Consider the following 13,840-nt stretch of genomic DNA (forward strand, 5'->3'; position numbering starts at 1 on the left):
GTGGGAAGGAAAAACTCCCTTTTAAAAGGAGATGACCTCAGCCAGAACTAGGAGCAGGGAGGACAGCCATCTGCTACAATCGCATGAGAAAAGAGAAGAAAGCAGAGAGAAAAAAACCCCCAGCAAACTATGGAAAAGTGCGCCAGAATTTAACGATCGCTAATTCTTCAGCTTTCAATTATTTTTCCTTTTTCCTTTTGGATGGCAAACAGGCTTGTAGAAATTTAACAGAGACCAACAAAGATGGGTGTGTGCTTGAATACATTTGAGGTCTACAGTGGTCCCCTCAACCCAAAATTGCTGCTCTCATTTAAAAATTAGTAAATAAAATGTAGGTAAGTAGTGTTTTGTGAATTTGTCAGTTAATCAGTAGATATACAGTACCTCACTGCAAACCACAGTGATGATGATGTACTGGTATTCAGTACAGCTCCAGCGCAGGATGTAGGCGCCCTCCTCATTGCCCTCCTGGCGCAGCTTTTGGACGGCGTACTCCGTACTGCAAAAAGAAAAACAACAAGACATTTGATTTAACTGACCTGACCGGAGACAGCTGTTCAATCAAGATATCCCAGAAATATTAACCTATAAGAAAAATTTGATGGAGGTTCTTATAGGAGCTTTTACTTTGACATTTTTCAGCCTGCGAAGTGAGTTAATCACCGTGTCCAGTAACATGACATGCAACAAATGATGAATTTGTTTGATAAAACTGCATGTGGCACATTCTCATCCTCCTCAAATAAAATTGCCAGTACAAACCTGATGGGTCCGTGGCAACCATTGGTGATGTTGTGTACCACTGAAGCCGGAGCCACCTCCTTGCACAGGTAGTGATGGGCATCCACAGTCAGCCTGAAGTACCCGTCCACAAGGGCTGCAAAGGACAGAGCCTCTGCCCTTGTATCCAACAGCAGCTCCTGAAAAGTGCAGAGACATCCAAAGAGTGATAAAGGAAAGCAGGAAGGGAAGAAGTGATCAAAGTAGCAGCTATTACAAACACTCCACAGCACTCTCGAGCCCTGTAGTATGAGCAGTGATGAATGACAAACTCAAATTTAATTTCACAATTAAGTATGATAAAATAATTTGTCATGGCTAATAAAATGTAGCGAGGCGCCATCTTTGATTTGGCAGGTGAAAAAAACAATACAAAAACAAAAACACAACCAATGTAGAGAATGCAAGAAACAAGCTACAGGGCTTCTCAACAATGAATCCTTATACAATTCTTATTTAAGATATTATTAATAACACTTTAATTGCAATTTCTGGTTTTACTTATAAATGAAAAGTTTTAAAATTTTAAGTGAGCATTTGAGCAAACACTAAAGGAAACACACACACACACACACACACACTAGTCTCACCATCTTCTTGTTGTCCTGTTTATAGATGGTGACCATCGCCTCTTTGATGACAGTATGCGTGATCTCATGGAAGTCACAGAAGACCACCCAGCCTTCGTTTGCATCTTTCTTTTTGTCAGTCTTCTGTTTTGCATCATGTTTGTTCTTCTTTGACTTTCCTTTTTCTCTACAGGCCACAGACGACTGTTTACAAAGCAAACATAGCAGTGTTCATAAACAAATCACAATTAACCACAAATATAATTTTTTCTTAGCCAATCTGAAAATGCTGCATCACCTTTTCAAAGTCTCGATGACATTCTGTAACAGATCTCAGTGCATCAGAGATGTATCAAGTGATTAAGCGATGTTAAAATAAAATGTTAAAATGTTTTACTAAAATACTTTAAATATTACAATGTTTAACATTTAATATTTCTATTAAAGCCACTGATTACATTTATCAATTTTGCACACATTTCCTAACTTACTGAAGCTTGTATGAACTTGTTAACACCCACCAGTAAGTTAAGTTTTCCTCATTTGTTTATAAATTAAGGCCAGATTAAATGGTTGTGCCGTCTCTGGGATTCTCAAATAACAGGTTAGAGATCTGTCTACTACTTGTAGACTCAATTTACCATTGTGAAACTAAAGGCCCTTGAGGTTTTTACTCACTGTAGCGGGTTTCTTCCTCCAGGAAATACCAGTGGTGCCGGTAACCAGGACCTGCATGTCACGGCTTGCCTCCATGTTCTGACTCTGAGTGTGTCCTAGACTCTGATTATAATATCCTGGAAACAGGTAAACATAGCAAACATATATTGTAGTAGTTGCACAGAAACATAACATTTTACACAAAGATTGTTTACAAAATAATCTGTTATTAACTATGGTGGCTTTATGTTTGAAAGAAAACAAACAAACAAACTCAGATCCCCAGATTACTTTCAGTAATCAGCCCTATAGTGTTTGTAATCTTCACACGTTATTTAGAAAAGTACGGGGTGTGGTCTACTAAGTAATAAGTGGGTTAATGTTACAATGTGTAAACATCCTCTTTCACTTTTGTTTTTTAGCCATTGCAAAGTTCTCACTGTGTCTCGGGTATATTTGGATGTCAACAAGGTGCAAACCTTTTTTTTTCTCTCTCTTGCAGATCTGCTAGTGGGACACCACAGGTAGCCTACATGTAAACATACCAAACCACTGCCAACTATAGATCAATGCAGCTAATTAAACTACTGTCAGAGGACAGTAGAGACAAGCAGTTATCTCAGTTTTGTAGTAGAGTAGCAATTAGAGTTTTCCTCATTATATGTATTATTCCCTGACTGGTCTCAAACTCTAACAGGGATTAACTCAGTAACTGTTTGAATCTTTCGTTACTCAAAATCTTCTGAAAAATTTGGGTCATGCTGGAAGTCAAAAATTAAAATGCCAGGGTGCTTTTTTCTACAACCTGAGCTGTTGAATGTCACAAATCTGTTACACTCCCTGGGAAACTAAAATCATGATTAGCATCTTCTCACCACTCCAGTTACTTACCGTAGTAACTTCCATTGCAGAAGTCTCCCTCCTGAATTACACTAAGTGAAGAAGGCTCAAAAACCTCGCTGCCCATGCTGCTGACCAGGCCCTCCAACGTGGCCAGGTACTTGATCTTCAGGTCGTATGTCGTGATGTTGCTGTCCTTTACTGTGCGACTGTTGAATTCAGTGAGGAATTTCTTGAACACGTTGTTGATGCGGATCCGTGTCAGAATGTTACGCTGCTTAATGTTGCGGTTCAGCGAATCTGGGATGAAACGTTTGTAGCTGGGAAATGGGGAGAGGAGGGGATCAAGACAGAATGCATAAACATTTTTGTCAATACAATAAAACACTGTGCTGCTCTCTGTGTTTTAGTTGTAGGTGTCGTTTTTTTTGGCAATAATCAAAAAGCCGTGTTACCTGATTTCATGGGAAGCAGTGGACAGAGGCATTTTCTCGTTCATGGCGTAGTGAGTGATTGCAAGCACAGCCATGCCCAAACACTCGTTTTCTATCTCATGTTGCTCTGCCTCTGACTGGGGGCTCCTGAGTGGAACTATGCCAGTCTGAAAGTCATTTTGGCTCTGTGCAACAAATATACATTTATCCTTAGCAGATAATCAGACAAACAGCAAACACATCTGATCATAACAGAACTCTAATGGAAAACTGATCGTACACACTGTAAAAAGTACCAGCTGATGTTGTTTTAAAATGAGCTTTCATTGATAATGTGTTTTCATGGGATTTTAAAGTAAAACTAAGAAGAAAATAATACACCAAAAACATTCAAATGTTAAGTTGAGTCAAAGTGGATCTTTCTGTGATCTGAGATAATATATTCTTGATACATGCAACAATGAATGGGTAAAAGCTTGTGTATACAAAAACCAGTATAACAATTCAGGGTCTAAACTAAACCTTGCAAGCACAAACCTGAGTAAACAGGTAAGTCAAGGAGTCAGCATCCAGTAACGGTGTTCCCTCTGGTATTTTCTGTGGGCTGTTTCCTTTGAGTTTACTGATGCAGTGCCTCCAGACATACGGCTCTCCTTCAATGGAGCTATGCCAGTTTCTGAAATAAAACCTGACAACAGAGAGATAGAGGACTGGTTAACAGCACAGCATAAATACACATGAGGGAATTTATGGCTTCGGTTTCTTCGTTTTTCTTTTTATGCAGGTCTGCATCACATTACTGATGACGAGTGATTGAAATGTAAAACTGTCCGTGCTGACTTTTACTCTGTTACTCTTTTAATCTGTCATCTCCATTTGACTTTTCCAGTTAGCGTTTCCGTGCTGGGCAGTGACACCAACATCTCAGGTTTGAGGTTTTGGTTTTTTGGTTGTTTTTTTTTCCTTTTACTTTTTGACCCGTTTTCCTGTTTTCTCTGAAACGAAGCAATTTTAAAGCTAGCCTGTGCTTTACAGAGGAAATACGTGTACAACATGTATCTGTCTACATCCTCCAAAGAACAACAATAGACAAAGGGCAATGCACAAAACAGTAGCAACCTAAATCAAAGCAACACTGAAAAATGAATGAAAAGAAGAGTAAGAAGTAATAAAACAAATAATGAAGGCTCAATAAAAGGTCATGAATTTAATAAAACCTGATCAACCTGATATATTAATACTGTCAAATATGCCATCCGATATTCTCTAATATTACAACTTTTTTTTTAAAAATATCTGTATCTACGCTCTGTTTTGCCACTTTCTGACCTTATATAAATCTATCCTGATGGTATTTTTATCTTTGTGTGTGCTTTGTTTAGACCATGTTCATATCATGATATGATCATAATAACTCACTTGTTTTTAGGTGGCTGCACTAAAGCTCATACACAAAATATGCACCACAGTTAGGCTCTATGTACACTTGATTTTCCCTCTACTAGCTATTGTCAAAACAGAGCACAGATAAAGAGGAAGTGTAATTGACACCACAGTGTTTTTTTGCCCCTCTTTGCATGACATGCTACTCAAGTTGTACAGTGGGGTAGTAGAGTCAAGTACAAATATGGCATTATTTTACTGGTTTTAAAAAAACTGGCAAAATAAACTCTTCACTGAAGTATTCTTCACTGGGTTGAATCTGGTGCAATACTTTGCCATTATCACACGAAATGGTAGAACAAACTGCTTTCTGTTCCTATTTTTAGTTCCTTTTATAGCTGTTGTAAGACTTTATTATTTTATGAGCAGCAAAACAACTCCCTCACTAACCTTGACCTTCGGTTGAGTCCTGTGTTGGCTTTCCTTTGTCTTTTTTTAAATAAGGTCTAACAAATGTTTCATTTCAATTTGGGGTTCAAAACACGCCACAGTAACAACAAATTCTCGCTGCAAAAACTAAAGCTGTAATCCAGAAATGACCAAACTCCCCAATCAATCACAAATGGATCATTTGGTCCAGACATTTTTATTCTATTCTATTATTGTGAAATGTCTTATCCTATCATCTTACTTAAAGAGCACTCGTATTTATGAAAAAATGTCTGATGCTGACAAGTTTTTGTTTTAAATCAGAACACACAGAATGGCTTACAAGTACAGAAAAAAAAACATATAAGGAAGCAATTCTGCCCTATCCAGAAGTCTGCATTCTTAGCTTGTGCTAAACAAAAGTGAAACAAAAGAACTTAGTCTTAATAGTGTCTTTGGGTTTTTGGGACATGGTTGCTTTAATACAGTTTGAACCACTGCTCTATCCCAACAAGCGAGGAGAGATTCCATACCTAATTGACAGTGTTCCTAGCTAGGAGGAGGCAAGTCAAGGTTCCCGTCTTTAATTTCTGCCTAAGTTGCAATGCCCAGATTCCAGCACCTAATATTCTGTCTGGCCTGTAAAGACTTGGTTGGTTCCCCTGACAACCCCTGATAACCAGCTAGGACAAGTTGCATAATCTCGCTTTTTAGCCCATACCTCTTGAGTCAGGCTTTATCGGGCTCGGAGCATCATACAGTATGCAACTTGTCCTAGCTGGTTATCAGGGGGGTTGTCAGGGGACCCGACCAAGTCCCTCCTATTAGCTAGGAGGGATTACAGCTTAGCAAGCTATGTCGAGCTTAAAGTCAGAGTATTATGTGTCGCGAAAGACCACGTTAACCTGCCCCTGACCAGTTACGGTTTAAAATCAGCTGAAAGCACAAGCTGACTCTTTCATTTACGGCATGTTCTAAATACAGTCGAGTCGCTATAGGGGAAATATGTTTTATATGTGAAAACTGTTAAGCTGTACCTTAATAGAACCATAGAATTAATTACAAACTGTGTTGCATTGCATAATACAGAACACATTAGGGCTGCTCGATTATGGCAAAAATGATAATCACGATTATTTTCACTGAAATTGAGATCTCGATTATTTGACGATATTTATTTAACAATAACAATGTATTGAATAATGACTTTAAAGATTGTCATAAAATAATATAAAATAGTGTGCAAATACTGATAACAGTGCAAATGTTTGCAATATAAAAAAATAAATGAAAAATGTAAACATCTATGTTTAGTGAACTTTGCAGTGTTGCTCTGTGGGGCAGCTACGACACCGTAGCAAAGTTTACACACTGTCTACTTGATCCACGTCTGACTCCGCGAACCCATAATGTTTCCACACCACTGAAGTTTTTTTTTACCTCTTATTTCAACCAACGGCGTCACTCTCCTCTCCAAATAACTTCTGCTTAGCTTTCCGAGCTTCCCTCGGGTCCTCTTAATTGTTGTGACGAGTGTTCGAAATGCAGAGAGGTGCGCTCGATTTGCCACACGGAGCAGCGCGAGAGTAAAGCACGAGGGAGGGGCTAATAATCGGCTCCGTCATTTTTAATGATCGTTGAAAGCCCAGGTCGTAATTGAGATTAAAATTTGATTAATTGAGCAGCCCTAGAACACATGCTAAGAATACCTGTTCAGTCAATAAAAATTATTTCCCTTTGATCTGCCTACAGGCAAAAGCAATTTCCATATCTTCTTTGTCAGGTTATGGGGCAATAATATTTAATTTTTAAATGTCTCCAGTTCAGAGCTCTAATGTGCAGTCATCACCTTAGCAAAAAAAAAAAAAAAAAACAATAGCCCCAAGTGCACTTTCAGCAATAAAATAATTAACATGAATGACCCATGAAATGCCCCTTTTTATGTCAGTATGCACAGAGCCTGAAGCAAATTGTGCTGCTTTACAGAGAAAGTTTATAATGTGAAACCCATTGCTTCCTGCTGGGGTTTTAGATTTATCAAGTCAACTAAAGCAAAGAAAGCCTGGCAGTGTTTAACTTTATTTGCAGTATTCTCTTCTGGTATCACGAAATGTACACCCTCTGATACAATACAGGAAACAATTCACAAATGATAGAAAATTAGAGTATTCAACTCCAGAGTAGGGATGGGTATCGTTTAGGCTTTATTTTGTTTCTGCAAAATGATAAGCACCGTCCAACCGCACGCACGAGGCGATCCGCACTAACTCACTAATGGAGATTTACCACACCCGCAGTAGATGTGCTCGGTGTGAGGTCTTGTAGCAAGCTATCAAATACGGTGCATTTCTCGGCTTTAAAAAAAAACCGCCATGCGTCGCCAGGTGTTTTATCAGATTCGAGGTGTTACCTCCTTTGCACAGTATCACCTTAAAGCACTTGTTGCAGGCTGCTGAGTTTGCATCTTTTGCTGTGAAGTACAGCCAGACTTTTGACTGCATCACCTTGGGCATTTTTGATCTGTAGCTTTGCTCTAAAAGAACGTACGTACGTGGGCCCGCCTACTATCCTTGGAAAGGTAAAATGATTGGCTAGAATCTAAAGTGTATGACATCTCAAGAAAAAAAAAAAAACAAGCACCGAAATAAAGCACCGAAATGTGCGCTGCTTTTCGGTCTGGTTACTACCGTTTATGTCAGAACCAGTGCCATAATGGCACCGGATATCAGTACCCATCCCTACTCCAGAGCGCTCATTTGCTGCCGTGACATCATTCTTACCTCATGCGATAGTGGAACTTGATACTGGTTTCATCTGTGACCTCGAACTCGTAGTTTGGGGGATACCAAGTGCCAGTGAGCTCATCGTACAGGGCAAATAGGTTATGGCACAGGGGAGAGATAGCTGAGAGACAGAAGAGCAGAGGGGGAGGGGGGGATCAATAGTCAGGCTATTAGAATAATGACATTGGAAGAAGATTACAGCCTGTTTAAAGAGAGTGTTTAAGAGATGTGGAATACAATCTGCTTCTAAACAGACACATAGACAGCAATAATCCCACTATATTGTTGCAAAAGTAAAATGTTTTATGACTCGTAGAAAAGGCTCCACTCTGTCCATCTGTTGTTCTGACTTGGGATGTGCCAGTCTGATATCTGGATCAGATACTGGTTGGATCCCAAATAGCTGGATAAGATACTGGAGACAATGCACTGATCTACAGCATTTCTATTCAATTCAGTTCTATTTAGTTAACTACACCATGCAACGGCAGCAGAGTACTGGCTGTTAGCCAGAGTGCTAACATAGCATGGAGGAAGCTGGCAGTAAAAGGACAGCAGTTGGGAGACATTTCACACTACGGAGCTACATTTGCACAGCAGCAACAACAGCTTTTATTTTGTATGTTTCATATGTTTTTACTTTCACCTCACACTTGGGTGAAAGTGAGTTGTTGCAGGTAAAAAGCTGCAATGATGATATTGATATCTTTCTTACTCCTTACAGCATCACATTTAAACATTGTTCACATTTGTCTGGACGTCACCAAAACTGAAGCTTCTGGTACCTTTCAATACCAAAGATCCATAAAGTATCATGTATGTTCCTGGTTCTCAGTATCAAGTTTGAAATCCCACCATTGTGACAATGGAAGCTAGGCAGCTAACAGTATTATTGTTTAGTTAGAGAAATAAATGTGCACACTAGGGCTGCCACAAACGATTATTTTGATAGTCGACTAGTCACCGATTATTTTTGCGATTAGTCGACTAATCAGATCATCATCCATTGAACGTAAAACTTACAGCTTATTGCACCAGCAGCATCTGCTCTTATATAACTATCATTAGCTTACAGCTTTAAGTGTTTAAGGTATGTGTAAACTAAAAATAAAGACAAGATGATAGTTTATTAAATTTTAATGACATTTGCAGATTGTTTCGGTGGAGTTTAATAAACTCAGCCGTCTGCTCCTTGCCATCTAAAAAATAACAGGACACCGGAGTATATTCTCGAGAATCTCACAATTCTGATAATCAGTTGTCTGCTTGACCTTTATTCAGCTGTGTAAAAACTATAACTTTAATCTCAGCCGAACCGATTTACTCAGGAACAAATGAAATACTAAAAAAAAAAAAAAAAAGCCAAACAATAACATTTTTAAGTTATCTAAGTGACTTATATTACATGTTTAACCTGAGTAGGGAAAGACAGCAGTGGGTTTGAAAACGAGCCGGTATTCTCACCGGCTCTAGTGAGCCTTGAACCCCGGCTCGTTATCGAGCTGGTGAGACGTCTGTTACCCAGCGCAAAACGTTGGAGCGCTTTTGAAAATATGTGATGTCTTGATAAACCAAGCAGATATTTGAAGTTTACACAGCTGACATATTTTTTAACATATTTTAACATATTTTTGCCTGAAAATATGTTAAACGTTTATTTTGTGACCCAGAAAGAATAATAAGAGTAATATTAACACTAACTAGCTGCCGCCATTGTTGACAACTGAGCAGGGCTGCGCTAGGAATTCTGGGACACTGCTTCTTCTTCTTCGGGGTTTAACGGCAGCTGGCATCCTTGTACATGCAGTGCTGCCATCTTCTGTTTTAGTCCGTTATTACACTCTTAAATCCTACTACTTATTCCTGCGTCTTTTGGGATCTTACAAAGCTTCAAACGACGCGTCGACTATTAAATTAGTCGTCGACGATTTTAATAGTCGACGTAATCGTGACTAGTCGACTAATCGTGGCAGCTCTAGTGCATACATGTAAAGGCAATGAGACAGTTTAAGAGACGACGAATATAATCTGGTTCCACGACCGTGGTTATAGGGGTTGGGAAGCTCATCTGTAACCGGAAGGTTGCCAGTTCGATCCTCAGCTCTTTCTGTCCTGGTTGTTGTGTCCTTGGGCAAGACACTTTACCCTACCGCCTACTGGTGATGGCCAGAGGGGCCGATGGCACGATATGGCAGCCTCGCTTCTGTCAGTCTGCCCCAGGGCAGCTGTGGCTACAACTGTAGCTGCCTCCACCAGTGTGTGAATGTGAGAGTGAATGAATAGTGGAATTGTAAAGCACTTTGGGTGCCTAGAAAAGTGCTATATAAATGCAATCCATTATTATTATTATTTTTAAACAGAGACAAAAATAAGTGTACTTTTGCTTAATATACTTTTCTGATTTTGACAAGATCTAAAACTTGACAGTCAGCATATGTAAGATTGCACTCCCAATAGGTATAAGATTAAAGCTAATCATTATTAATAACTCTATGCTTTTGTCTTTTGAATCTGTGTATCCCATTTTACTATATACTATATTCAGTTACAGAAAAAAAAAGGAAAATACACTCTTAATTACTGCAACAGGAAAAGATTAAATCAAAGAACTGGCAAATGACAATTCTGTAAACAAGTCAGCCACTTACAGCATTTCTTGGCAGCGTCCACGCAGAGGTTCTCAGCAGTGTAGTGGCCTTTTGGGTATTTCAGTGGGTCAATGTCAGGTCTGTAAAAGTGGATTTCCAGGCCTTTAATGGAAGCAGGTGAGGAAGAAGTCTGGGGTTTCCTAGGTTTCCTCATCTTCAAACAGAGTTGCCTGCCCAACTCCATCGCGTACAAAGTTGGCATTCAGACCCTAAAGGAAAAAAAAAAAACAGAAAAAAGGGGGTAGGGGTAGGAAGTGGGAATGTTAGAATCACATTTGGAAATTCTTTACATTTTGGTCTGTGGAGAGCAAAACTGTGAAAATTTACTGTGTTGACAGAATGAAGAACAGGCAACTCATACAAGCTTCATGTACCACAGGTTCCTAATGATTATTTCCTGTTTCTAGTTGAGGAACAGATATTTTGCATCCTCTGCCACTGTCAGGGATCACATATTCAAACTATAACATTTAATCTAATTAATATTTTAGTTATTTTTTAATGTGTTACTCTGTACATATTTTAATATACACTTTTTGTTCTCTGGCAGCTCTAATGCTATAACATTGTGACCATAGTCACATGATAACTCATTGAAAACTCAATTATATTCAATATTCTACTAATGGTCATAGGTTTTCAAACTTTAGTTCTTCCTACTTAGTTGTATTGCCTTAAAGGAAGTTCACTATCTTAAACTAATTACTAAATAAAATCATTATAAGCTTGAGAGCACCACAAGAACTAACTTTGCAGTTACTTAACAGTCATTCCCATTACAGCATAAGTAATTATAACGTTATTGAACACAACAGCAACCTGGGCTTAAAGACAGCCAGTCAAGACGAACCGCTCAAGTTCAAAGTGAAAAAAGGTGATTTAAGTGGCATGTAGGGCTGGGCTATATCATACCGTTCACGGTAATACCGGTGTAATGTTGGGCAACGATCAGAAAATGAAATATCGTGATAGAATATGGGTGAAGCGCACATGCGCAGTGCCTTTGTTTACATACGCACATGGCGGCGACGCAGAATGAAAAGAGCAAAAGTGGATCGTTGAATGAAACGGATGAACCAGAATTGGTTTGTAAAAATGCTGCAACTTCAGTGGTGTGGAACTGGTTTGGCTTTCGTCTGTCAGATACACAACAAAGCACTATTTTTGGTAGCGCATGCTAGCGGGCCGTCGTTATTACCGTGTTTTTTTGGAAAATACGGCACACTTAAAATCAATCCTTTGATTTTTCTGAAAATCGACAGTGCCCCTTATAATCCCGTGTGCCTTATGTATGAATTCTGGTTGTGTTTACTGACCTGGAAACGATTTTATGTGGAACACGGCGCTCGAAATGTTTCAGTACGACTTTGCTAAGCTACAAAGCCGCACCGCTTGATGGATTGTCGGAGCAGGAGCATTACGGCTATCGTAGGCAGGTGCCTCGCGAAGTGATACGTACTGCGCTTCAACATAATATTACCGCATTGTGTGTGTATACCCTCTTTTTAAGTTTTGAGGATATTATACATGGTTATGCTGAGGATGTGTCGGCCAATTTCCACTGGAAATGCCTTTTGGTTAAACTGTCAGCAAGGAATTTGCATTTGCACTGTTACATTTGCATATAAAAAACAACTGCTTGTTTAAGTGAAAATACATTGATGGGGTTTTTTGCACTAATAAAGTTGTGGAGTTGTAAAGTATTTTACGATATAATTGTCTAATGTCAATTATATCGTCAGTTATATCGTTATCGCAAATTTTCAAATGTATATCGTGATAAATATTTTTGGTTATATCGCCCTGCTCTAGTGGCATGGATGTTTGTATCACATAGGCTGACAATTACTTATATTCAACAGAAACATGTCTATGGTTTACAGAAAAAATATCCATTGAGTGGCAGTTCTGCAGAAGTGTCTTGTAGTTGTCAGTGTTGATTGGCCAGACTGCTTCGATTTGATGGGAAGGCAACGGTAACTAAAATAAAAACATATTACAACCAAGGTATGTAGAAGAGCATACTCTGAAGAGCAACATGTGAAACCTTGAAGCTGACAGGCTAAAGCAGCAGAAGACCATAATGGGCACCACTCCTGTAAGCTAAGAACAGGAAACTGAGGCTACAATTCACAGGGCTCACCAAACTTGGACAATAGGAAATTGGGAAAATGCTGTCTGGTCTTGTGAGCTTTTATTTGTCCTGCAACTTCCAGATGGTTGGGTCATAATTTGGAAAACCTTCCATTCTGCCTTAAACCAAAGATTCAGGCTGCTGCTGCTGCTAGTGGTGGTGTGGGGGATATTTTCTTAGTGCACTTAGGGGTCATTATTACCAACTGATCATTGTTCAAATACCACAGTCTACCTGAGTATTGTTGCTGTCCATCCCTGTATATACCACCATGTATGCATTTCATTTAGATTTCCCAAACATGAAAATGAGATCACTGTAAACAAATGCCATTCACAGCTACTAGTAGGTCTCAACCCAATAGAGCATTTTTGGGATGTGGTGGAACGGAAGATTTGCAATCAACTGTTCTGCAATAGTGGAGTGATGCAATCATGTCAATAAGAACAAACAACTCTGAGGAATTTTTCTAGCACCTTGTTGAAATCATGCCTATCATAATAAGATGTGCTGAACAGAACAGGTTAGGTTTAGGATTTAAAATGTAAGTGTCACATTTTCACCAATTCTTTTTTTGAACAACATGGTCTACGTGCTATATAGATTATTTAATGTTGGCAGAGTCCAGGAGAACCACTACTATGACATGTTCTTTACATCTTCAAACAGGACAACACTTTCTCACTCTCACTACAGAAGCAGACCAACAAACCAAGAGAGTATGTGTTTTAAGACCCCAGAGAGCCACGAGATTTGAAATCACAGCACTTTCTAGCAGATTCCCGTACAGCAAGTGGGGAAGGGCTTTAGCCATGCAATGCTTAAGTCAAGTGCGCATACGTCAACCAGCATGCAGCCTGTTTCAGTTGCTCCTGCTTTTTCTCTTTACTTGCACTTTTTTTCTTATTTATTTCTTTGTCCTTTACTTAGTACTTAGAGTGTTTGTCTACATAATTTCCTCAGTGATTATTAAAGTATTCTGATTCTCAGTTTTTCACCACAAGAACTTCTGCTCCCAACATACACAATTAACAAAACAATTAACTATTATTCAGCATGGAATACAACACACTTCTAAATAAAATATTGCATAAAAGCCCAGGCACGGGAGCAACAATTATTGGAAAAAAGACAAACAAACTTGAATTTAACCTTAAAGACTGAATTAAGCCTCACTTGACAA

At 39.0% G+C, this 13,840-nt stretch overlaps 1 protein-coding gene across 3 annotated transcripts in view; it reads right to left on the bottom strand.

The window, feature by feature from the left end:
* jak1 (Janus kinase 1) overlaps positions 1 to 13,840 on the bottom strand; it is a 32,687-nt gene that overhangs the window by 12,459 nt on the left and 6,388 nt on the right. For all 3 annotated transcript variants that reach the window (XM_035915491.2, XM_006808135.3, XM_035915492.2), the window contains exons 2-10: positions 10,524 to 10,732; positions 7,873 to 7,996; positions 3,818 to 3,968; positions 3,302 to 3,465; positions 2,898 to 3,166; positions 2,028 to 2,143; positions 1,371 to 1,553; positions 763 to 920; positions 385 to 499 (exon numbers count right to left, since the gene is read on the bottom strand). In XM_035915491.2, the coding sequence (XP_035771384.1) occupies positions 385 to 499; positions 763 to 920; positions 1,371 to 1,553; positions 2,028 to 2,143; positions 2,898 to 3,166; positions 3,302 to 3,465; positions 3,818 to 3,968; positions 7,873 to 7,996; positions 10,524 to 10,725 (1,482 nt within the window). In that variant the 5' untranslated portion in view covers positions 10,726 to 10,732. The remainder of the gene's footprint in view (positions 1 to 384; positions 500 to 762; positions 921 to 1,370; positions 1,554 to 2,027; positions 2,144 to 2,897; positions 3,167 to 3,301; positions 3,466 to 3,817; positions 3,969 to 7,872; positions 7,997 to 10,523; positions 10,733 to 13,840) is intronic.

This window comes from Neolamprologus brichardi, chromosome 17, assembly GCF_056152115.1.
Source record: "Neolamprologus brichardi isolate AB-2024 chromosome 17, ASM5615211v1, whole genome shotgun sequence".
Taxonomy (NCBI): Eukaryota; Metazoa; Chordata; class Actinopteri; order Cichliformes; family Cichlidae; genus Neolamprologus; species Neolamprologus brichardi.